The following is a 26,979-nucleotide window of genomic DNA, read 5'->3' on the forward strand; positions in this document are numbered from 1 at the left end:
ACCCGTGTCTTTATCCCCCAGTCTTTATCCCCCAGTCTTTATCCCCCAGGCTTTATACCCGTGTCTTTATACCCGTGTCTTTATCCCCCAGTCTTTATCCCCCAGTCTTTATCCCCCAGTCTTTATCCCCCAGTCTTTATCCCTTCCTTCCTTTGTACTACCCCCCTCTATACCCGTGTCTTTATCCCTTCCTTCCTTTGTACTACCCCCCTCTATACCCGTGTCTTTATCCCCCAGTCTTTATCCCCCAGTCTTTATCCCTTCCTTCCTTTGTACTACCCCCTCTATACCTGTGTCTTTATCCCTTCCTTCCTTTGTACTACCCCCCTCTATACCCGTGTCTTTATCCCTTCCTTCCTTTGTACTACCCCCCTCTATACCCGTGTCTTTATCCCTTCCTTCCTTTGTACTACCCCCCTCTATACCCGTGTCTTTATCTCCCAGCTTTACCCTGAAGTTTCACCATCACTTACTATATTGGGAACCAGAGGTTCTTTGTGGAACCAAAAAGTGTTCAATATGATCCAAAAAGAGTTCTATCTGGTACCTTTTTTTCAGAGGGTTCCCATACAGGGACATATGGTTCTATAGGGCACTCTGTTTTTTCTGAAAGTGTACATGAACGCACTTTAACCTCTATCGGATTTAGGTATGTCATTTTAGGTGGGAATTGGGGGGGATGGTCCGATCCTTAAGAGGTTTTAAATCTCCAAAATATTTATTTTAATGTTATATTTACATTGTTTAGTCGTTAAACAGATACTCTTATCCAAAGAGACATGGTTATGTTTAGGCTTCCGATAAGTGCATTCCACTAAGGTCGGTGAGACAACCACATATCATATAGCATTGAAATCATTTAATAATTTTTATCCCATTTATATAGAGTCAATTCTATCCCCTGAGTGCCAGTTTAAACAGTCAAACCATAGGAAGAGTGGTATGGAATGTGAAAGTTGGGAGTTAATGATGCTGGTTAACCATTGATGGCACTTTGTGTCCCGGAGTCCGTCACTGTTTCAGTCTGACTGTCTATCTTTATGTGAGATGCCCAGCACAATGCTGCCTACTCTGACAGTAGATCCGTGGGAGGGAGTCTGACATTTCCACAGCAGCCTACTGGTCTGCCAAGTAAGATGTGTTACAAGACAATAGGACTATTTACTAGTCACAGGCTGTGGGTCTACAGTCAGACCATGGGCCAATGGGGGTGTCATACAGTAGCATACAGTAGGTCATCTTGTATGGTCATGTTGTGGTTATACCTGTAACAGTAAAGACAAACATGGGATCAGCAAACAGTGAGTGTGCATGACTACAGTATTCTATAGCAGGCCTACTGTTCCCACAGGGATCTAGGAACCTGGTGGTCATAAGCTTCAGGTGTGTTTAGGCTGAACACTATAGGTTCTAGGTGTGTTTAGGCTGAACACTATAGGCTCTAGGTGTGTTTAGGCTGAACACTAGGCTCTAGGTGTGTTTAGGCTGAACACTATAGGCTCTAGGTGTGTTTAGGCTGAACACTATAGGCTCTAGGTGTGTTTAGGCTGAACACTATAGGCTCTAGGTGTGTTTAGGCTGAACACTATAGGCTCTAGGTCAGAGGGCTCAGGTCATAATCCTTAACCTAGGATTCTGCTTTACACGGCCACCAATCAGTGCAGATTAAACCTATGAAGGCAGGTCAGCTGAGATGGTGTCCATTTAATTCAGCATGCACATTGCACACTAACAATAGGCTCTGCATTTGATGTACTGCACTCACGGCAATCTGAGCTGTGATTGGGACTGTTGAGGTATAAGATCATTTACTACAGCTCATTATTCAGGGCGATAAAAAGATACGAGGTGAAAAGTTTAAAAGGGTAAAGTTTAAGATCACAGTTTGAAATGTACACGTTACATTTTTCTCCCCATGATGACTCAGTCATAACAATAGCTCTGTTGAGCCCTCAAACCAGCAAAGTGAATAACTTGGCATTAGTTCAGCTATTTTAACACTCCTTCTCCTACAAAAATGTATATTTTTTTGTGGGAAATTAATTAGAATATATTCTCGCCTCCAAACCTTAATTTCTCTCTACATGTTTGACTTTCTGCCTACGTACAGTATCTTACACGCCTCCGGGACAGTTTGGACCTTTATCGCGACTGCACCAATCCAAATCCTGCTTCGCTTCTGCACTCTACCCTCAGGCTAAGAATATGAAATACATAAATCATGTTATAGAATAATAACAGGCAAACTCTACAAGAATCACAGAAATAAAATGTTGGACTTACATTGGCCAGTTTCATGTCTCTCCAGGGAAAACATTATGTCTAAATTAAATCAGACAGGTACTGTATACATATTATTGGCAAGATAGTTATTATTAATAATGTTGACTAGTTCATGTTTACTGTAACCTGAGGCAAATATTCACATTCCACTGAACAGCCATCAAACACAGATCATGTTATTAGTTACCAGTATGTAAATCTCATAGATAAGAAGTATAATGTTTATAGTTGTTGATGCAAACCAGATCCTCTGGCAACGTTCAGAATATTCCCTGGAATTAATGGCTAACTGTCAGCTCTGCCTGTGCAGTGTATTCCTGAGTAGCTAAGTGCTGCACTGTAGGTCTATTATGGTATCTGCCTAGTGCTCAGAGTGCCTCAACTCTATCTGATCATGTGCATTCTTTAGCTGCCTCCTTGTTTCCCTAATGTTCAGTCTGTCTTGTGTTTGTGCACCTGTGTGTGCACATCCATACTGTATCTTGAGTGGGGCCATCTGTGTATGTCTAGTGAAGTCTGCTCTGTCACATCTCTATTGAAGTAACCCCCATGAGAGAGGCCCAGGCTGGGCCTCCCCTGAGACAGACTGGTGCGTGCACACACACGAGCACACACACACATACACACAACGTCTGCCTCCTAGCCCATGCCTAAACATACCATCTGCTGTCAATTGATTATAATTGTTTTTAATTTTATTTAACTAGGCAAGCCAGTTAAGAACAAATTCTTATTTACAATGACAGCCTACCGGGGAACAGTGGGTTGTTCAGAGGCCAAACGACAGATTTTTACCATGTCAGCTTGGGGATTCAATCCTGGAACCTTTCTTTTACTGACCTAATGCTCTAACCAATAGGCTACCTGCCGCCCCAAATAACATGTATTGATTTGGACTGTCAACACCAGAAGTGTACGTTACCCTGTCCTAAAGAGGGGGTGACCCTGTCCTAAAGAGGGAGTGACCCTGTCCTAAAGAGGGAGTGACCCTGTCCTAAAGAGGGGGTGACCCTGTCCTAAAGAGGGCGTGACCATGCATCACTCTGACCAGCAAATTCTTTTCATGTCTTATTTTTTTCATTTACATGATCTCTCTGTCCTTTTGATCTCTCTCTCTCTTTTTCCCTCTGTCATTCTCTCTCTCTCTCTTTTTCCCTCTGTCATTCTCTCTCTCAAATGATGGTATTATGGCCGCAGTGACTCGGCAGTGAGGGAAGAAGGACTGTAACTCACGCACAATGACAGGAGTGTTGGAGAGTTGGCATAATACAACTCTTTGTGTTCCGGGAGGGAGGGAGGGGCGGGAGAGGGAGGGGTGTGCGTGCGTGTGTCTGTGGCTGTCAGCTATAAGTGAAAGCCCAGCTCTAACATTGTGGGACAGTCCGGCAGTGGGCACCCCAGTCAGTCAAGGTTAAGGAGGCCGCTGGCTGGCTAGCTGACTCATTGACTGACTGGCTGGCGTGTGCTAGGCTGCCAAGGAAAGCCAGGCGGGTAGCTAACATGCCGTTTATCACACCGCTGTGGCAGACCACGGGCGCCGGCCATGTTGAGAGAGCAGCTCTTAATCACATTCTAGCTGATTCACCCAGTTTTGTAGATTCTGTATACTAAATGTCTGCACTATTCCCTTTCATTTAGAAACAAGAACTGTAATAGGGAAGGGTTAGGCTAAACCTTTCATTTAGAAACAACGTGCAGTAGGGAAGGGTTAGGATAAACCTTTCATTTAGAAACAACGTGCAGTAGGGAAGGGTTAGGCTAAACCTTTCATTTAGAAACAACGTGCAGTAGGGAAGGGTTAGGATAAACCTTTCATTTAGAAACAACGTGCAGTAGGGAAGGGTTAGGATAAACCTTTCATTTAGAAACAACGTGCAGTAGGGAAGGGTTAGGATAAACCTTTCATTTAGAAACAACGTGCAGTAGGGAAGGGTTAGGATAAACCTTTCATTTAGAAACAACGTGCAGTAGGGAAGGGTTAGGCTAAACCTTTCATTTAGAAACAACGTGCAGTAGGGAAGGGTTAGAATTAGAAACAAAAAGTGGACAATAACTGTATTTTAGAAGAAGCAAAAAGTGGCGATTAGACTTTTGTGATGCATAGTCACCCCCTCTTTAGGACAGGGTCACCCCCTCTTTAGGACAGGGTCACCCCCTCTTTAGGACAGGGTCACCCCCTCTTTAGGACAGGGTCACCCCCTCTTTAGGACAGGGTCACCCCCTCTTTAGGACAGGGTCACCCCCTCTTTAGGACAGGGTTACCCCCTCTTTAGGACAGGGTTACCCCTTCTTTAGGACAGGGTCACCCCCTCTTTAGGACAGGGTTACCCCTTCTTTAGGACAGGGTTACCCCTTCTTTAGGACAGGGTCACCCCCTCTTTAGGACAGGGTTTGTGTCTGTGTGTCTGTGTGTGTGTGTGTGTGTGTGTGTGTGTGTAGCTATAGTCTGTGGTTGGCTGTGTGTACCCTATAGATTCAGATAATAGATCCGGTAACAGTCCAACTCTCTGTGCTCCAAGTCACCTCAAACCACCCCATTCACCCCAAACACCACTCATGTCTCACTCACTTCCTCACTGTCATCAACAGTGGCCTAGCTGTTATGTCATGCCCTGACACATGAACCCGTGTTCATTAATCATCACTGTCAGTATTTGTGATGACAAATCACTGATGACTGCAGCCACACTGTATAGACCTTACAGTACATCTCAATCTGTGAGGCAGTGTGTGGCGGGAACCATGGAACCAAATCCTCTTTGTAGAGGGAAAATACTGTAATCAATGAGCATTGAGTAAATTACACACTGACATAATCTTCCTGTCTTTCATTGGCCCTGCCACTCACCCTCTCCTCCTCGTCTTTCTCTTCTTCATCCTCCTCTTCATCTCATGCCCCTCCTTGTGTCTGCTTCTGCTTTCCAAGAGAGTCAACTCCTTGGCTCATCTGCATGCAAAGCGCCCTGGTTCCAGCTGTGAACGAGGGATTGAAATGGAAATGGAGGAGAGAAAGAACAGATTACGCTCTTCTAACGCACGCCATGCCTCCTGGCTGGCCCACCAGCTGAGTACAGAGAAAGAGGGAGAGAAAGAAAGAGAGAGTGGGGGCCACTTTAGAAGAAAGAGAGAGAGGAGTCAGAATTAGTTGAGAGAGAAGGTACAAAGTAAGTGGAGGGACCAAGACATGTCAGAATGGAGAAAGTCTTTATATACGGGCTAGAAATTAAATGGGCCAGTCTAACAAGGGTCCTGTTAGCACAGGGGTGGGCCATTCCAGTCCTCGAGAGCCTGATTCGTGCCACAGTTTTGCTCCAGCCCCAGCTAACACACCTGACTCCAATAATCACCTAATCATGATCTTCAGTTTAGAATGCAATTTGATTAATCAGCTGTGTTTGCTAGGGATGGAGAAGAAGTGTGACACCAATCAGGCCCTGGAGAACTGGAGCTGCCCACCTCTGTGTTAGCAGCATACTGTGTCATCAATGCAAGGTGCATAATATGTATAGGGATTGCAACTTTGCATTTGTCCCATTATGGCGTCTGTGCAGCAGGTAGCCTAGTGGTTAGAGCATTGGGCCAGTAATTGAAAGGTTGCTGGTTCGAATCCCCAAGCCAACTAGCTGAAGAATCTGTCCATGTGCCCTTGAGCAAGGCACTTAACCCTAATCGCTCCTGTAAGTCACTCTAGATAAGAATGTCAAATAGATTTCTTATGGTGCATTCGGAAAGTATTCAGACCCCTTGACATGTTACGTCTTATTCTGAAATGGATTGGGGAAAAAAAACTCCCCCATCCATCTTCACACAACACCCCATAATGACAAAGCGAAAACAGACTTTATGAATTTTTTGCAAATGTATTAAATATAAAAAACGTAAATACCTTATTTGCATAAGTATTCAGACCCTTTCGTATGACACTCCAAATTGAGCTCAGGTGCATCCTGCTTCCATTGATCATCCTTGAGATGGACTCCAATCAAGTTGTAGAACATCTGTGGTAAATTCAATTGAATGGACATGATTTGGAAAGGCAAAAACTTGCCTATATAAGGTCCCACAGTTGACAGTGCATGTCAGAGCAAAAACCAAGCCGTGAGGTCAAAGGAATTGTACATAGAGCTCCGAGACAGGTTTGTGTCGAGGCACAGATCTGGGGAAGGGTACCAAAAACTTTCTGCAGCATTGAAGGTCCCCAAGAACACAGTGGCCTCCATCATTCTTGAATGGAAGAAGTTTGAGACCACCAAGACTCTTCCTACAGATGGCCTCCCGGCCAAACTGAGTAATCGGGGAGAAGGGCCTTCGTCAGGGAGGTGACTAAGAACCCGATGGTCACTCTGACAGAGCTTTAGAGTTCCTCTGTGGAGATGGGAGAACCTTCCAAGCATCTCTGCAGCACTCCGCCAATCAGGCCTTTATGGTAGATTGGCCAGACGGAAGCCACTCTTCAATAAAAGGCACATGACAGCCTGCTTGGAGTTTGCCAAAAGTCACCTAAAGACTCTCAGACCATGAGAAACAAGATTCTCTGGTCTGATGAAACCAAGATTGAACTCTTTGGTCTGAATGCCAAGCGTCACGTTCGGAGGAAACCTGGCACCATCCCTACGGTGAAGCATGGTGGTGGCAGCATCATGCTGTGGGGATGTTTTTCTGGGGCATGGACTGGGAGACTAGTCAGGATCGAGGAAAAGATGAACAGAACAAAGTACAGAGAGATCCTTGATGAAAACCTGCTCCAGAGCGCTCAGGACCTCAGACTGGGGCAAAGTTTCACCTTCCAACAGGACAACGACCCTGAGCACACAGCCAAAACAACGCAGGAGTGGCTTCGGGACAAGTCTCTGAATGTTCTTGAGTGGCCCAGTCAGAGCTTGGAGATCAAACATCTCTGGAGAGACTTGAAAATATCTGTGTAGCAACGCTCCCCATCCAACCTAGCTTAAGAGAATCTGCAGAGAAGAATGGGAGAAACTCTCCAAATACACGTGTGCCAAGCTTGTAGCGTCATACCTAAGAAGACTCAAGGGTGTAATCGCTGACAAAGGTGCTTTAACAGGGTCTGAATACTTATGTAAATGTAATATTTCCTCATTTAAAAATAAATAAATTTGCAAGCATTTCTAAAAATGTAATCAATTTTAGAATAAGGCTGTAACGTAACAAAATGTGGAAAAGGTCAAGGGGTCTGAATACTTTCCGAATGCACCGTATATAGGTCTTACCCATGGGTCAAAAGCAGAGCAGGAGTGTGAATATTTATTTATTTCATTTATATTTATGTGGTGATATTGTAAAGCACACACACAGACACACACACACACACACACACACACACACACACATATAGGCAGATACAGTCTGACACTGCTAGGTGATTTAAAGGGAGAGGTGCAATGAGCTGCATCTGGTTCTATTTGATATTATTGTTACGATTAAAGGAGAAGTGTGTGGTTGCAATGAGGCAGAACATGTTTATCTGTTGTCTGTGGTAGGATATCCCACACACACACACACACACACATACACACTCCCTGCAACACACACAGGCAGACGCTGACACATTGACACAGTGTGCGCCTAATTACCCTTACACGTTTTACCTGATTAAACCCCAGCCGTTCCCCAGCCGTTCCCCAGCCGTTCCCCAGCCGTTCCCCAGCCGTTCCCCAGCCGTTCCCCAGCCGTTGACCTTGAACCACAGAGAGCAACGTGACTGGAGGAAGACATTGACTGACACATAGATAGAGAAGTGACTGACACTCACAGGGCCAGAAAGGATGCTGACACAAGACAATGTAGAGAAATGGAATCACAAGGATAAGCAGATATTTCTGCCTCTAGTCCTGCATGTCTGTCCAAACTATTGGTAAATTATACATGATTATTATATTATGCACTGGCAATGTGTTTCTTTCTATTGTTAGAATGAGAGAAGTGTCTGGTTGCAATGAGGGAAACATGTTGCCTGGATGCAGTGGTGAGGGATTACACACACACACACACACACACACACACACACACACACAGGTAATGTCTAGGGGGCTGCCATTTAACAGTATTTGTATTCATGAGATTCCAGTGTCCTAGCGAGGCTGGTAAGAACAGAGCAGAGCAGTACAGTAGCAGGGAACACTGGTCTCAGCTGTTATAGTCTGATGGAGGGGAGAGAGACGCTGGGCCCATGAACAATTTATACATCATGAGGCAGGCAACCATGACCCTCTCTTCATTACTGCACTGGCCCAGGGCCTGCAGGCATACGCATAATGTTAGCTTAATGTTGGTATACCAACCACTGGGAGAGTCAGACCATTCCATAATGTTAGCTTAATGTTGGTATACCAACCACTGGGAGAGTCAGACCATTCCATAATGTTAGCTTAATGTTGTTATACCAACCACTGGGAGAGTCAGACCATTCCATAATGTTAGCGTAATGTTGGTATACCAACCACTGGGAGAGTCAGACCATTCCATAATGTTAGCTTAATGTTGGTATACCAACCACTGGGAGAGTCAGACCATTCCATAATGTTAGTTTAATGTTGGTATACCAACCACTGGGAGAGTCAGACCATTCCATAATGTTAGCTTAATGTTGGTATACCAACCACTGGGAGAGTCAGACCATTCCATAATGTTAGCGTAATGTTGGTATACCAACCACTGGGAGAGTCAGACCATTCCATAATGTTAGCTTAATGTTGGTATACCAACCACTGGGAGAGTCAGACCATTCCATAATGTTAGCGTAATGTTGGTATACCAACCACTGGGAGAGTCAGACCATTCCATAATGTTAGCTTAATGTTGGTATACCAACCACTGGGAGAGTCAGACCATTCCATAATGTTAGCTTAATGTTGGTATACAGTGAGGGGCTTATGATTGGTGTCAATGGTCAAAACTGCCCTGCAGTGACGATTCCTATGATTGCCATATGTCATCCAATACAAGGCCATTACCATGGATCTGAGGGGTCTTGTGGAATAGATGAAACTGACATTTTAAGATGACAATGGTTTCGATATATCATTAAATACAAGACTACATAGGCCTACAGACACATGGAGGATCGGAGGGGTCTTATGAATGACATTAAATATAACATTAAAACATGACAGTGATTCCATATATCATTTATATATACAGTGCATTCAGAAAGTAGTCAGACCCCTTGACTTTTTCCACATTTTGTTGTTACAGCCTTATTCTAAAATTGATTAAATAAAAACATCAATCTACACACAATACCCCATAATGACAAAGCAGAAAAAAGCAGGTTTTTCATTTTTTTTGCAAATATATTAAACATTTAAAACTGAAATATGACATTTACATAAATATTTAGACCTTTTACTCAGTACTTTGTTGAAGCACCTTTGGCAGCAATTACAGCCTTGAGTCTTCTTGGGTATGACGCTACAAGCATGGCACACCTGTATTTGGGGAGTTTTTCCCATTCTTCTCTGCAGATCCTCTCAGGTTCTGTCAGGTTGGATGGGGAGCATCGCTGAATAGCTATTTTCAGGTCTCTCCAGAGATGTTTGATCGGGTTCAAGAACGGGCTCCGGCTGGGCCACTCAAGGACATTCAGAGACTTGTCCCGAAGCCACTCCTGTGTTATCTTGCCTGTGTGCTTAGGCTCATTGTCCTGTTTGAAGGTGTACCTTTGCCCTAGTCTGAGGTCCTGAGCGCTCTGGAGCAGGTTTTCATCAAGGATCTCTCTGTACTTTGCTCCATTCATCTTTCTCTCGATCCTGACTAGTCTCTCAGTCCCTGCCACTGAAAAACATCCCCACAGCATGATGCTGCCACCACCATGCTTCAATGTAGGGATGGTGCCAGGTTTCCTCCAGATGTGACACTTGGCTTTCAGTCCATAGTTTTCAATCTTGGTTTCATCAGACCAGAGAATCTTGTTTCTCATGATCTGAGTCCTTTAGGTGACTTTTTACAAAGTCAAAGCGGGCTGTCATGTGCATTTTACTGAGGATTGGTTTCTGTCTGGCCACTCTACCATAAAGGCCTGATTGGTGGAGTGCTGCAGAGATGGTTGTCCTTCTGAAAGGTTCTCCTATCTCCACAGAGGAACTCTGGAGCTCTGTCAGAGTGACCATCGGGTTCTTGGTCACCTCCCTGACCAAAGCCCTTCTCCCCCGATTACTCAGTTTGGCTGAGCGGCCAGCTCTAGGAAGAGTCTTGGTGGTTTCAAACTTCTCCATTTAAGAATCATGGCCACTGTGTTCATGTGTTGGAGCTCTATGGACAATTTCTTCGACCTAATGGCTTGGTTTTTGCTCTGACATGCACTGCTAACTGTGGGACCTGATATAGACAGGTGACTCCAATCAAGTTGTAGAAACATCTCAAGGATGAGCAATGGAAACAGGATTCACCTGAGCTCAATTTGGAGTTTCATAGCGAAAGGCTCTGAATACTTAATTTAAATAAATTTGCAAACATTTTTAAAAAATATGTTTTCGCTTTGTCATTATGGGTTATTGTGTGTAGATTGAGGAAAAAAATGTATTTAATCTATTTTAGAAAAATTGTGGTAACAAAATGTGAAAAAAATCAAGGGGTCTGAATACTTTCTGAATGCACTGTTTCAAGCCTCTACTGATGCTATGTACATACAAGGTGATTTGAATGATGGGAAATGCATTAGAATGGCTTAGGAAATGAATGCTGCATTACCATTTGCAGAGATTGTGCAGAGTAGAATACTATGAAGGTGGTCCTAGTGAGTTCTAGTATATTAGAGGCAGAGATAAAAATGGGAAAGAGAGGATTTGAAAGCAGACAAAGTTTGGACTGAATTCAAGCTCTTCCTCAACCTTCTTCACCTGACAGACAGGGGCACCCACACACAAACACATGCACAGACACACAGGAACATTGGGGCAATGACTCTGAAGGACAGACATGTTTATCTGGCCATTCAGGGGATAAGATACTCTAACTGTGCTTCCTGGTTACAAGGACAAAGACAGAACCCTCTTTCTGTAAGAGGGAACAAGAGAGTGAAAGGAAGGCTGTAGAAAGACAGACGGAGGAAAGGACAGAAAGAGAGAGGGAGAAAGAGATATATATATATATATATATATAGGGAGGGAGAGAGAGGAGTAAAACAGGGGGGTCAAGTAGGGATCTAGGCTAAAGAGGGAGCATTGGAATTTGCCTGGGGGGAGGGGAGAGAGGCTGGGGTCAGAGGTCACTGTGTAGAAGAGAGAAGTGAGGGACCAGGGGACAAACACACAATCGCCTCACAGGGACCCTAAATGAGCTCTCTAACCTTATGAACCCCCACCATACACACACACACACACGCACACACACACGCATGCAAACAGCATATCGGAGCAAAGTGTCATCTAAAGAGGGGGGCTGCAGAGTGTGTGTTTAAGCCCAAAGGGACACCCACAGAACTCCGCACAAAGACATCTCACTAAGGCAGGCCATTCAATTGGCTTATCAAAGTTTCACACACTCTAGGTCATAAATACTCATTCTCTATGATAAGCCATCTTTATCTTTAATTTTCTAGTTGTCAGAGATTATACTCATTAATTCAGGCCATTGTAATCATAATGACTTTTATAGTAATTTGGCCATTGTGTTTCTCAACCTCCTGAATATGTACATAAATCTGCATGTCTAAAAATGTGATTAAAAATGATTTCTATAATGGATGATGAATGTATCAAGGGAATTAACTTTGGAGAGTAGCAGAAAGCCAAAACGGAATATGGTGGCAAGGCTTTTCAGAAGACAGGGCCAGACAGGAGAGGAATGGCAAGGGTAGAAGGCAGACAGTTCAGAGAGAGGATGGGGAGGGAGGGGGGGTTATAATGGGAGAAGTAGCCAAGAGGGTGAAGTGGAAGAAGGAGCACCAGATATATATATATATACATTTGAAATGTCTCTATTCTTTTGTAACTTCTGTGAGTGTAATGTTTACTGTTAATTTGTATTGTTAATTTCACTTTTGTTTATTATCTACTTCAATGCTTTAGCAATGTTAACATATGTTTCCCAAAGCCCTTGAATTTAATTTAAATGGGAGACCTGAGGAGAAAAAGAAGGACAGAGTGAGAGAGGAGGGATGAGGATATTTTTATTTATTTTATTTAACATTTACTAACTAGGCAAGTCCGTTAAGAACAAATTCTTATTTACAATGACGGCTTACCAAAAGGCAAAAGGCCTCCTGCAGGGACGGGGGCCTGGGATGAAAATAAATAAATACAAAACACACATCACGACAAGAGAGACAAGAGACAACACTGCATAAAGAGAGACCTAAGACAACAACATAGCAAGGCAGCAACACATATGAAGACAAGCTAAAGGTGGGAAGGAAGGTAGGGGGTTAGACTAGCCCAGTAGCCAGTATTTAGATTTCTAGATAGGTAGGGAAGTGTTTTCTGTCAGCAAACATGCACAGCTTAATCACATTTGACAAGTCTGTTGTTTTACCCCCACTCTTATTCTACTACCACCCTCTCTCTCTCTCCAGGGTCCCCTCCCTCTCTCCAGGGTCCCCTCTCTCTATCCAGGGTCCCTCTCTCTCTCTCCAGGGTCCCTCTCTCTCTCTCCAGGGTCCCTCTCTCTCTCTCCAGGGTCCCTCTCTCTCTCCAGGGTCCTCTCTCTCTCTCCAGGGTCCCTCTCTCTCTCTCCCCGGGGTCCCTCTCTCTCTCTCTCTCCGGGGTCTCTCTCTCTCTCCCTCCGGGGTCTCTCTCTCTCTCCGGGGTCGCTCTCTCTCTCCGGGGTCCCTCTCTATCTCCCCATCTATTCTTTGAAAAAGAGAGAGAGAGACTCATTGTCCCAGTGCCAGGTTATCGCCTGTGTTTGTCTGTGTAAAAAGCATCTGCTCTGTGCCTTCCCTCTCAGCCAACCCCCACCCCACCAACCCCACCCTCTGTGACAGGTGGGGGGGATTGAGGCAGCAATCTACCAATCGAGCAAAGGAAAGACACACACACACACACACACACCGGCTGGGGACAGTACCACACACACACACGGTGCCGGGCTGGCCGGGCGGTACACTGCCAGTTAACACCACCTGCCCCAAACACAAACACAAGATGACAGATCAGTTGTGCCTGCATACAGAAACCAAGTAGCAAGACACACATACACACACGCGCACGCTCATGCAGACCAAGTTTTGTGCCACTCATCAAAGTCTACAGACAAGGGGCTAACCTCAAACTTGTGCCACACACACACAAACCAACGCACACACCAATTTGTCACTTAACTACTACAGACCTACTGAGGCACACAAGGGACCGACTACAACTGAAGGCACTCCTGTGGATTAACTCTAAGTACTTACAGTATACATACAACAATGCAGGCACTGAGAATTGGGTGGTTGGGACTGGGAGGTTGCTACCCAAGCTGTTTAAAGACTTACTCCAGCTCATAGAAGAGTCTAACCTCAGACCTCTTCCCTAGGACTAAAACTATAAACACACACATGCAGCAAGCCCAGAGCACAACCCTTCTACCAGCCCTTCAGCTCTCTCTGTTGGTTTAGCTAATGAGCTTTACTATGGGTTTCCCTCAGTGGAGGCTGGTGAGGGGAGGACGGCTCATAATAATGACTGAAATGGAGTAGAATGGAGTGAATGGAATAGTATCTTTATATGAAAACCATGTGTTGATACCATTCACTCCATTACAGCCATTATTATGAGCCGTCCTCCCCTCACCAGCCTCCACTGGTTTCCCTCTGTACGTTGACTTCACTCCTCTCATGGCATCAACTCACACGATAACAATGTGTTGTTGAGAATTGAGTAGACTGCCAGTATTTAGATAATTTACTACCACACACTGACATTGTGTTGGGTCCCTGGGATGTTGGTGTGGACAGGAAACACAGCTGATTCATCTGGTGAAAGAGGAGATAATATCATCCACCACAACACTACAGTGTTTCTAAAAACCCATTGGGATGCGGAACAGGAGAAACAGTAAGCTGCTCAGTGGCGATGGACTCGGAGGAAAGTCTCAGTCTTGATCTGGCCACATTAAGAATTGTGGGTAGTCTTCGTCTTTCCTCTGAAGGAGGCCCTGCCAGGGGGGATAAGGAGGGGGGCAGGGTGGGTGTGAGGGAGACAGGTTGGGAGTTGGAAGAACCTCATGATAGTGGTGCTATTTTTACTGTTTTTGAGAGTAGTACGGCAGAGAGATTTTCCAGTTATCAGCTGGTAGCAGCCTGAGGATGTAGGATCCTAGACTACATCCATTTTGTCAGCGTATTCTATTCAGGCCAAGACTAGGTGCAGCTGCCTCCAATCTACAGTACTGAATGGCTAAAACACTATGATGTGCATTAAGTTCATTTGATAATTGTTTCACAGTGGTAATTGCTGTTGTTGGGGACCACACCGATAATTATGTCTCCCCCCCCCACACACACACACACACACACACATACATACATACATACATACATACATACATACATACATACATACATACATACACAAACACACACTCCCCCTCCACACACACACTCCCCCTCCACACACACACACATATACACACACACTCCCCCTCCACACACACATATACACAAATAAAAGGCCAGAATAAAAGACTGCCATTAAAAGCATGCTCTTTCTCCCTCCATACTGAGAACAATGGGAGATGGGAGTAAAGCCTAGCAGAGCAGCTTGGTGATAGACAGAGCCTCTGTCTAACAGTAGTAAGTGAACAAACAACACTCACCTCCTCTGGTGCATTCCACACATTTCTCCCTATCACTCAAGGACATGTTTACCCTTCTCCATCTCCTCAAAATTACAGAGTAGAGAAAGAGAGGGAGCCAAGGGAGGGAGGAGGGAGGGGTTCAGGTGTTCCAGAACAGCTGTTATTCAAAAACAGGGAGGGAGATGAAGAAACAGAGAGAGAGGGGGATGAGACAGAGAGAGAGGGGGATGAGACAGAGAGAGAGGGGGATGAGACAGAGAGAGAGGGGGATGAGACAGAGAGAGAGGGGAATGAGACAGAGAGAGAGGGGGATGAGACAGAGAGAGAGGGGGATGAGACAGAGAGAGAGGGGGATGAGACAGAGGTAGGTAAGTCTACTGATTAATATGTCCTGAGAGACGGGGGAAACTTGATGGAGCGGTGTTATGATGAAAAATAGATGAGACAGTCTTGTATACATTTGACAAGGGAATACACCGGCACCTCGCTGGCCAGTGTACCTACACAGATGCACGCATGCACACACACCAGAGGTGGAAAAACTATTCAATAGTCATACTTGAGTAAAAGTAAATGCAATACATCAAAATCTTTATGTTAAGCAAACAAGATGGCACGATTTCCTTATTATTATAGTATTTATATTTTGACAGCCAGGGGCACACTCCAACACTCCAACACTCAGACATCATTTACAAACTACCTGAGTCAGCCAGATCAAAGGCAGTAGGGATGACCAGGGATGTTCTCTTGATAAGTGTGTGAATTGGACCATTTTCCTCTTCTCTTAAGCATTCAAATTGTAAGTCGTTTTGGGTGTCAGGGGAAATGTATGGAGAAAAAAGCATATTATTTTCTTTCAAGTATTTTTACTTAAGAACTTTACACCACTGACACACACACACACACACAAAGCCCCAGTAGTCAGTGGATGAGAGATTGGCAAACACAGCGGGCTTAGTGTTCAGACATCAACACTACACACATGGTATCACGCAAACACAGAAACAACACACACTGTCTATCTGGCACCCAAACACAGAAGCCAGTACAAACAGCCACACTTGTTAGTAACAGTCTCAGAGCAAATATGGCAATCTGTTTCATTTCAGCTTTGCTGTGTGTGGCCATGGAATAGATGAGTACAACTGAAAGGTTTGAGTAGGCCAGTGGTGGCTGGTGGCACTTTTAATGGGGAGGACGGGCTCATAGTAATGGCTGAAATGGAATGGTATCAAACACATCAAACACCTGGTTTCCAGGCCATTACACAATCAACACCGGGCCAAACACAATCAACACCTGGTTTGAGGCCATTACATTCACTCCATTCATTATTATGAGCCGTCCTCCCCTCACCAGCCTCCACTGGAGTAGGCCTATGACACCATCTCCAAATCCTAAAAAGGGAATTAATTAAACAGAATGAAATGATCATATGGCTGTTTTAACCTTTACATCTGACCGTTTGAATTGAAAACAAACATTGCCACGCCACAAAACTCTGAACCTAGATTCAATCTGGACCATGGAAGATCCGCGTTATAGCACGATTGACATTTAAAAGATTGCGCCAACATATTCAATATTTACCATTAATGTGTTCTCCGCGAACGTGGGAACGTTGCCTTTAAAACGTGCATCGCGATCTGATTGAATCTGGCCCCTTGTCTCACTAATCTGGAAAACCCAGCACTAAAATGTGGCATAATTGCGTCAGAGATTATAGTCTCATAAATGTCCAAAAACTAAAGTTCCTAGTTACATGGAAATGCGCTGAAAACCATTGGTCTCAGTGCATCCAGGCTGTATCACATCCGGCCATGATTGGGAGTGTCATAGGGTGGCGCACAATTGGCCCTGCATCGTCCGGGTTTGGCCGGGGTAGGCCGTCATTGTAAATAAGAATTGGTTCTTAACTGACTTGCCTAGTTAAATATATAAAAATAAATGATGTCTTGTTCCACCTCTAGCATGAGAGACCATAAAGACTAGTCGTCTCTTTGGATGGCAACCCAATAGGTGAAAACATTCCCTGTACTGTGTCGCTCTCTGGTGGATATCTGCGGTACAACAGGGGCCGTCTCATCATAAGGCATTAGGTTAAATCCTCTGCTTATGTCTTATTGCAGGGGTTTAGTTCATCTTTTACCATGCTAACACCTGACCATTCCTGCCTCCAGGTGCATAGGTGGCAAGGGATTATAAGAATTGGGCCTGTGCATTACAGTTACTGAGGAAATACAGGTATTGACTTAAAGTGGTAAAGACCCATCATTACTTTATAAGAAGCAGCCAGTCTGGACCAATCATGTATACGAGCACTAGATTGCAACACTATGCAATGGCCAATATGAAGCTTTAAAGACAGTCTGCCATATTGGTACTCCTCAGAAGGCACAATCGTCCATAGGAATGAATGGAATCCTACATCACTTTAATGTAACGTTTCATGGACAAAATTACATATTTAAGTATTTCTTTGTTGTAGTAACAGTAAATACACATAATCTACACCTAAGAAAAATATAAACGCAATATGCCACAATTTCCAAGATTTTACAGAGTTACAGTTCATATAAGGATATCAGTCAATTGAAATAAATTCTTTAGGCCCTAAATCTATGGATTTCACATAACTGGAAATACAAAAGCATCTGTTGGTCACAGATACCATAAAAAAGGTAGTGGCGTGGATATGAAAAGCAGCCTTATCTGGTGTAACCACCTTATTCATCTCCTTCGCATGTGTGTTGATCAGTCTGTTGATTGTGGCATGTGGAATGTTGTCTCACTCCTCTTCAATAATGGCTGTGCAAAGTTGCTGGATATTGGCGTGAACAGGAACATGCTGTCGTACACTTCAATCCAGAGCATCACAAACAAGCTCAGTTGGTGACCTGTCTGGTGAGTATTCAGGCCATGGAAGAACTGGGACAATTTCAGCTTCCAGGAATTGTCTACAGATCCTTGTGACATGGGACCATGCATTATCATGCTAAAGCATGAGGTGTTGGAGGCGGATGAATGGTGCAACAATAGGCCTCAGGATCTCGTCACGGTATCTCTGTAGCTTATGCCTGCCCATAGCATAACCCCACCATGGGGTACTCTGTTCACAATCTTGACATCAGCAAACCGCTCACCCACATGATGCCATACACACTGTCTGCCATCTGCCCAGTACAGTAGAAACCGGGATTCATCCATGAAGAGCACACTTCTCCAGTGGTCGTCGGTGAGCATTTGCCCACTGAAGTCAGTTACGACACTAAACAGCAGTCAGGTCAAGACCCCGGTGAGGACGAGCATGCAGATGAGCTTCTCTGAGTTTCTGACAGTGCAGAAATTATTCAGTTGTGCAAACCCAGTTTTATCAGCTGTCCAGGTGGCTGGACTCAGACAATACAGCAGGTGAAGATACCGGATGTGGAAGTCCTAGGATGGCGTGGTTACATGTGATCTGCAGCTGTGAGGCTGGTTGGACGTACTACCTACAGTGGGGCAAAAAAGTATTTAGTCAGCCACTAATTGTGCAAGTTCTCCCAATTAAAAAGATGAGAGGCCTGTAATTTTCATCATAGGTACACTTCAACTATGAGAGAAAAAAAACCAGAAAATCACATTGTAGGATTTTTTATGAATTTATTTGCAAATTATGGTGGAAAATAAGTATTTGGTCAATAACAAAAGTTTATCTCAATACTTTGTTATATACCCTTTATTGGCAATGACAGAGGTCAAACGTTTTCTGTAAGTCTTCACAAGGTTTTCACACACTGTTGCTGGTATTTTGGCCCATTCCTCCATGCAGATCTCCTCTAGAGCAGTTATGTTTTGGGGCTGTTGCTGGGCTACACAGACTTTCAACTCCCTCCAAAGATTTTCTAAGGGGTTGAGATTTGGAGACTGGCTAGGCCACTCCAGGACCTTGAAATGCTTCTTACGAAGCCACTCCTTCGTTGCCCGGGCGGTGTGTTTGGGATCATTGTCATGCTGAAAGACCCAGCCACGTTTCATCTTCAATGCCCTTGCTGATGGTAGGCTTTGTTACTTTGGTCCCAGCTCTCTGCAGGTCATTCACTAGGTCCCCCCGTGTGGTTCTGGGATTTTTGCCCACCGTTCTTGTGATCATTTTGACCCCACGGGGTGAGATCTTGCATGGAGCCCCAGATTGAGGGAGATTATCAGTGGTCTTGTATGTCTTCCATTTCCTAATAATTGCTCCCACAGTTGATTTCTTCAAACCAAGCTGCTTACCTATTGCAGATTCAGTCTTCCCAGCCTGGTGCCCAGCCTGGTGTCCTTTTGACAGCTCTTTGGTCTTGGCCATAGTGGAGCTTGGAGTGTGACTGTTTGAGGTGGTGGACAGGTGTATTTTATACTGATAAGTTCAAACAGGTGCCATTAATACAGGTAACGAGGACAGAGGAGCCTCTTAAACAAGAAGTTACAGGTCTGTGAGAGCCAGAAATCTTGCTTGTTTGTAGATGACCAAATACTTATTTTCCACCATAATTTGCAAATAAATTCATTAAAAATCCTAAAAATGTGATTTTCTGTATTTTTTCCCCCCTCATTTTGTCTGTCATAGTTGAAGTGTACCTATGATGAAAATTACAGGCCTCTCATCTTTTTAAGTGGGAGAACTTGCACAATTGGTGGCTTACTAAATACTTTTTTGCCCCAATGTAATTCTATAAAATGACATTGGAAGTGGCTTATGGTAGAGAAATTAATATTAAATTATCTGGCAACAGCTCTGGTTCACATTACTGCAGTCAGCATGCCAATTGCACACCCTCAAAATATCTTACATCTGGCATTTATATTGGTTCAGTATACTTTAAGAAACTTTCGTATTAAGGCATCTAACATTCTTTTTTTACGTGATCAGAGTGAACAAACAAAATGTCTTGTTGGAAGCAGTAGTCACAGCTCTGTATAATAAAGAGATGCTCATGTCTCTGCCTTAATGGCAGAAAAACAGGCGACAAGCTTAGGTCCAAAATACACCCATAGCAACATATTGGGCTTATTTGACAGATTTTGGAGCTCGAAACAGCCCACATTACCTCTTCCTCTGATAGAGTTGGAGGACATCACTGTGCATTTGAAATCACATTTAACTTGACAGGTAACAAAGACTGCACTGAACCCCCTAAGTGTGAGACATTTCCGCTGGGTGAGCTGTAGTCGAGTTCAGTCTCCTCTAGATGGCACTGTCGCATCAAGCCATATTCTCATACACGTATGGCCGATGTCAAGACAACTAGCAGCCCAAAGATCAATATGATGGTTTAACATTTTGAAGCTATGCATAGCTAAGACTGACAAATAGTTTGTTACTGGCATGACAGGGTAAGAATTTAAACTCAATGAGTAATATTTTGGAAGTTTATTGGAATTCAACAAAAAACCAACAGACCACCATCCCAAAAACACCTACACTTCAATCTAGTCCCCCAATGACATCAAGACCAGAGGTTACATAGCTAACATCGGTATGCAAAACCATGAACCCATGAAAGCAACCAGAGTTTCCATCTATTGTTGATAAATCCCAACTTGCTCAGGTTTGAAAAAAGTACAGACAAGATTACACCTTCTCCAAAAAATATTTATTAAACTGTGGGGGCAGCCTTGGGGGGCAACTTCGCAGCTGCAACCTGGGGAAGCAAATGAAAACAAGACATTTAGTGCTGCAGATTTGTTCAGAGGTTACTTCAGTGAGTAAGTGGGCCTTCGATCTAACAAAGTAATGAGGCCCACATCACACTGGAATAAAACAGCTCGAGGACCATGACTTCACTAGAACCCCTCAGAAATGCCAGTCATGTCACGACAGCACATGCCATACCTAGCTCCTTGGGATAAAAACTATTTCTAAACCATCAAAAACACCACAGGGGGGAGCAAAGCGAGCCGATTGATGACGCCACCATGTAACAGCCAGGGAGGGCCAGGTTAGTGCATCTAAATTCAGCTCATTACAAAGGACCAAGAGGGAGAAGCTGCACCATACGGTGGATTCAGTCAGCATGAAATTCCCTCTGCTTGTTTACCTTTGGATTGTCACACTGTTGTTCCTCTTAGGCAGACAGATTGCTGCCAACAGTGGCTGAGCTGCTGTTTCATTTTACCACAGTATTTTTTTTATATAAATAAGACTGACATTCATTATGCAGGCTGTGAGGCTCAGGAGCCAAGTCAGAATAAATCTAGACCAAGGACAGCTGGCTGAATTCAAAAGGCAGGCTGAATGCTTGGGCAACACTGTGCTAATGCTCTCGTTACATGCACTGTGGGATGTTCTATCATCAAAGTGCAGGGTGACATGTTTCAGTGATGAAAAACTTATTTCTGCAACAAAACGTTTGAATCGACTTTTTAGATAAGGGCCCACAGGCCTGATATGGTGAGGAACGAGGCAGTACCCTGGTCCCGGCCTATAAAGCCTTTGTTCCAGCCAAGCAAGGCAGCAGATGGCCCAGCGCTCTAACCGCTAGGCTAATAACTGAAAGGTTACTAGTTTCGATTCCCCAAGCAGACTAAATGAAAAATCTGCCGATGTGCCCTTGAACAAGGCACTTAACCCCATCTGCTCCAGGGTATCAGTCAATAACAGCTGATGCCTGGCCGTGACCACACTGAGGGCGTCTCAGTGGAATATGCAAAAAACACATAACACCAAACAGGTTCCACTTGAACGTATGAAAGGACAAATAAGCCCAATTTGACCAAATTATCTCAAGGTCCTGATTTAACTTATTAGTTTTGCTGTTTGTCTGGAACAGGCCTGTACAACCCATGGACTCCCCAGAAGGTAGGTAACCAAAAACTGCTGGTGGGGTAAAGAGAAGGACTTCACCTGGCCAGCAATCCTGTCCAGATCTCTGGTTCCCTGGGCGGTTAGTCTGCGACCACTGTGAGAGAAGAGGTTCAGTCAGCAACAGAGCAAATTAATCTAAATTTGTCACATGCGCAGAATACAACAGGTAGACTACAGTGAAATGTTTACGAGCCCTTAACCAACAATGAAGTTAAGAAAAATAAGTGTAAAGTAAAAACTAAATAATTAGAGCAGCAGTAAAATAACAGTAGTGAGGTTATATACAAGAGGTACCGGTACAGAGTCAATGTGCAGGTGCAGCGGTTAGTCAAGGTAATTGAAGTGTACATGTGGGTAGAGTTATTAAAGTGACGATGCATAGACAGTAGCAGCAGCATAGGGGGGGGGGGGTGTGTGCAAATAGTCTGGGTAGCCATTTGATTAACTGGCTTGTGGCTTGGGGGAAGAAGCTGTTAAGAAGTCTTTAGAACCTAGACTTGGCGCTCCGGTACCGCGCAGTAACAGAAAACAGTCTATGACTAGGGTGGCCGGGGTCTGAATTTTTAGGGCCTTCCTCCGACTCCTCCATACTAACGGATCAACTCCATTCTGTACAGTAACACAGCAAAGACTACATCAACATCCCTTACACAGGTCGACTGACAACACCAGAGACAGTAATGCCAGAGCCGCCATAGGATAAAATGTGCCCAACCATTTGCAGAAATTGCTACAAAACTACTAAATCAATTAAATCTGAACAAGCCTGGTAAGATCACAATAGTACATTTATCCAGATTTCATGCAAATAATATAATCAACACTAATGAAATTGAGCACTTGTAAGATGCTTTGTCTGTATACGGGTTTGTTCAGTGGGCAAAATGTTTTCAAGGGAAGAAAAAAAATCACTCTTAAGCGTTGCATGAAGCGTGGATTTAAAATCGTCAACCCAGTGGTGCTCTGGGACCTGGACAAGGTGATAAAACAGTTCATATCCGGTGTTTCCCTCTGTGCTCAGTAGAGATGTAGGATCTGCTTGCTTCCCTAAACCTAACCCTAAGGACCAATGACAACGCCAACCTTGGCTCAGTGTCTAGGTGATGTTCTAACCAGCGCGGTTCTACTCACCCGTTGGGGTTCTTCTCCACCATCTTGAGAAGCTCGAGGGCCTGCAGCACCTTGCGGGCCACGTTTTTGGAACCGACACTGAAGTGGGCAGGGCACACACCGTTCCTCTGGCGACCACCATAGATCTTGGTCATGGAGCCCACACCGGCACCCCCACGCAGGTACAGGTGGCGCACTGTGGAAGCTGGGAGGGAGAAGAGGTTAACACCACTGGTAGCCAGAGTCAATAATCTTATTACATACTTCTGCACTAACAGTCAGGAAAATCATTTGTGGCCAATTTTGGTGTAAATCAATGCCAATAACAGATTGGATCTACCATACTAGACTAACGGCCTGAGCAGACAGGTAGTCCTGAAGGGAAGAATGTCAATGATCAAAATCATACCAGCTCTGGTGTAGAACCAGTTCTCGTCGCTGGGGGCCAGCTCCTTGTGTTTGGCCAGCTTGACAATGTCCACCCAATCTGGGACCTTCAGCTTTCCTGACCTGGAACAGGAAAAACATTCAGTTGAAGTGGGAAGTTTACACACCTTTGCCAAATACATTTAAACTCAGTTTCACAATTCCTGACATTTAATCCTAGTAAAAATTCCCTGCCTTAGGATCACCACTTTATTTTGAGAATGTGAAATGTTAGAATAGAATGACTTATTTCAGCTTTTATTTCTTTCATCACATTCCCAGTGGGTCAGAAGTTTACATACACTCAGTATTTGGTAGCATTTACTTTAAATTGATTAACTTGGTCAAACGTTTCAGGTAGCCTTCCACATGCGCCCCACAATAAGTTGGGTGAATTTTGGCCAATTCCTCCAGACAGCTGGTGTAACTGAGTCAGGTATGTAGGCCTCCTTGCTCGCACATGCTTTTTCAGTTCTTCCCGCAAAAGTTCTATAGGATTTGAGGTTAGGGCTTTGTGATGGCCACTCCAATACCTTGACCGTTGTCCTTAAGCCATTTTGCCACAACTTTGGAAGTATGATTGGGGTCATTGTCCATTTGGAAGACCCATTTGCAACCATGTTTTAACTTCCTGACTGATGTCTTGAGATGTTGCTTCAATATATCCACATAATTTTCCTGTCTCATGATGCCAACTATTTTGTGAAGTGCACCAGCCCCTCCTGCAGCAAAGCACCCCCACAACATGATGCTGCCACCCCCGTGCTTCACGGATGGGATGGTGTTCTTCGGCCTGTAAGCATCCCCCTTGTCCTCCAAACATAACGAGGGTCATTATGGCCAAACAGTTCTATTTTTGTTTCATCAGACCAGAGGACATTTCTCAAAGTCATCTTTGTCCCCATGTGCAGTTGCAAACCGTAGTCTGGCTTTTTTATGGGTGGTTTTGGAGCAGTGGCTTCCTTGCTGAGCAGCCATTCAGGTTATGTCGATATAGGACTTGTTTTACTGTGGATATAGATACTTTTGTACCTGTTTCCTCCAGAATCTTCACACGGTCCTTTGCTGTTGTTCTGGGATTGATTTGCACTTTTCACACCAAAGTACATTCATCTCTAGGAGACAGAACACGTCTCCTTCCTGAGCGGTATGACGGCTGTGTGGTCCCATGGTGTTTATACTTGGGTACTATTGTTTGTACAGATGAACGTGGTACCTTCAGGTGTTTGGAAATTGCTCCCAAGGATGAACCAGACTTGTGGAAAGTCTACATATTTTTTCTGAGGTCTTGGCTGATTTTTGATTTTCCCATGATGTCAAGCAAAGAGGCACTGAGTTTGGAGGTAGGCCTTGAAATACATCCACAGGTACACCCCCAATTGACTCATTATGTAAATTAGCCTATCAGAAGCTTCTAAAGCCGTCATGGCTTTTCTGGAATTTTCCAAGCTATTTAAAGGCAGTCAACTTAGTGTATGTAAACTTCTGACCCACTGGAATTGTGATAGTGAATTCTAAGTTAAATAATCTGTAAACAATTGTTGGTAAAATCGTGTCATGCACAAAGTAGAACTGACTTGCCAAAACTATAGTTAGTAACAAGAAATTTGTGGAGTGGTTGAAAAATGAGTTTTAATGACTCCAACCTATGTAAACCTCTGACTTCAACTGTATGTTAGTCATTCACAAAAGCTCAATGCACTGCAAAGCAAAAATTGAACAAGGTTTCACGTGTATGCGACTACATATACTTATATTAAAAAACAGTGGAAAACTCACTTCTTCAGGAAAGCCGACAGGGCACGGACAAACTCCTGCTGGTTGACGTCTTTCACTGTGACACCAGGCATCTGCCAGAGGTAGAGAACTTCAGTATGAGGTACAATGCATGAATGATGCTATGTAGACTGCAACGAATGTCCTGGGTAGATTGAGGTCCTGAGCACATTCAATATGTAGCCTAGCTACTCATGTAACTAAGGTTAGTTTTATAGTTATGTGCAGACGATAGGATGACTCGACTGCCCCAATACTCAAAACAGTTCATCTGATGACTACACCTCTATACACTACTATTGATAACCTTTCTGCAAACCACACTATCTAACTCACTAGTTAGTTAACTAGCCAGATGGGTGATGAACAGCCTGCTTAAGCAGGCAACTAACGTTAGTTGGCTAGCTAATTCCATAGGCTACTTATCTTCCTGTCAAACAGCGGCGATGGAAAACATTTACATCGTGATAATATACATTCCTCATATTGTGCGAAGTCCTGAATGATCTGAAGTCCAATTTTAGCAAAAAACTGATATCAGGACAGACCATCTCACCAACAAACTAGCCACCGTTAAATAAAATTATGGTAACTGGAGTTAGCCACAATGCTAGCAATGAACCTATAAACCGACACATGTAACCAGATCAGAAATTCGAGGCAGAAATCAAGACAGTTTAAGAAGGATCACAGTCCAACTGCCGACGAGCGTAACACATTCAAATGGAAGACACCGTTAGCGCAGATATCATAATTGTCTTATCTAAAATGGACAAACAAAACGAGAAATGTTTAGGCCCAATGCAAAGGCATGGGGGCAGCCATCACTGGAAGCTACGTGGAGTGCCGCATGCAATTTTATTTTATTCTAAATAATCTACAGGACTCTATAGACTTTCCGGAAAACCCGGTATTTGTTAATTGATTGTTTAATGTATACGCGGTCAGTTATGGGAGAATAATTATCACGAAAATGTCATACAGTTGGTCAAATAAGGCCGGAGACCAGACATTCTTTACCTTGCTTGTGGACAGCGAGAGGAAGAGGGTAAGACAGGGTTTCCAGCCCGTGTTAAAACGGGCGGATCTCGTTTGTTCTCGCGAGATATGACATCACCCTGGACCTTCACCCGGTTGATACATTTCTAGCCCAATCAGAGTAAAACCTGATGCCCAAGGTTAAGGCTACATCACAATCAAAAGCATTGAATTATGAAATTGTCTGTAAAAGAAGTGGCACGTGCCCTGGAGCAGCAATAGGAATTAATTAGCAGTTTTTTTTTTGTGGTATGTGGAAGTACTTTTTTATTGCAGCAATAGAATACTAATGTCTAATGTTACTACAATCTGCACAGTGAATGCAATAACCAGGATGCTGTAATTCAAAAAATGATGTTTTTATTATAATAATCTTGCGACATATCCCTGTGAAATGCATTGTAACCATATATTATCTTATGGTAAATATATAGATAAAATACATATACAGTGCCTTGCGAAAGTATTCGGCCCCCTTGAACTTTGCGACCTTTTGCCACATTTCAGGCTTCAAACATAAAGATATAAAACTGTATTTTTTTGTGAAGAATCAACAACAAGTGGGACACAATCATGAAGTGGAACGACATTTATTGGATATTTCAAACTTTTTTAACAAATCAAAAACTGAAAAATTGGGCGTACAAAATTATTCAGCCCCCTTAAGTTAATACTTTGTAGCGCCACCTTTTGCTGCGATTACAGCTGTAAATCGCTTGGGGTATGTCTCTATCAGTTTTGCACATCGAGAGACTGACATTTTTTCCCATTCC

At 43.8% G+C, this 26,979-nt stretch overlaps 2 protein-coding genes across 3 annotated transcripts in view; one reads left to right on the plus strand and one right to left on the minus strand.

Annotated features, from left to right (window-relative positions):
* Positions 1–26,979, plus strand: part of LOC110537974 (adenosine receptor A1-like) — a 46,363-nt gene that overhangs the window by 7,844 nt on the left and 11,540 nt on the right. The window lies entirely within an intron of this gene.
* Positions 20,627–26,263, minus strand: rps19 (ribosomal protein S19). The gene is made up of 6 exons (XM_021624488.3): positions 26,189–26,263; positions 25,172–25,242; positions 23,376–23,476; positions 22,988–23,171; positions 21,896–21,950; positions 20,627–20,693 (listed from the first exon to the last, which is right to left on the minus strand). Exons 2-6 carry the CDS (start codon positions 25,240–25,242, stop codon positions 20,649–20,651), a joined length of 456 nt encoding a protein of 151 aa, XP_021480163.1. The 5' UTR covers positions 26,189–26,263; the 3' UTR covers positions 20,627–20,648.

This window comes from Oncorhynchus mykiss, chromosome 2 (genome assembly GCF_057628025.1).
Source record: "Oncorhynchus mykiss isolate SJ-2025 chromosome 2, ASM5762802v1, whole genome shotgun sequence".
In the NCBI taxonomy this organism is placed as follows: domain Eukaryota; kingdom Metazoa; phylum Chordata; class Actinopteri; order Salmoniformes; family Salmonidae; genus Oncorhynchus; species Oncorhynchus mykiss.

Bases quoted from the DNA above. Each gene is read 5' to 3' on its own strand.
- rps19 (XM_021624488.3), bottom strand. From the start codon at position 25,242: ATGCCTGGTGTCACAGTGAAAGACGTCAACCAGCAGGAGTTTGTCCGT. The intron at 23,172-23,375 runs GTATGATTTTGA...TCTCCCTCCCAG, and splicing joins CTGGTTCTACACCAGAGCTG to CTTCCACAGTGCGCCACCTG. The intron at 20,694-21,895 runs GTGAAGTCCTTC...TTGCTTCCCCAG, and splicing joins TGGACAGGATTGCTGGCCAG to GTTGCAGCTGCGAAGTTGCC.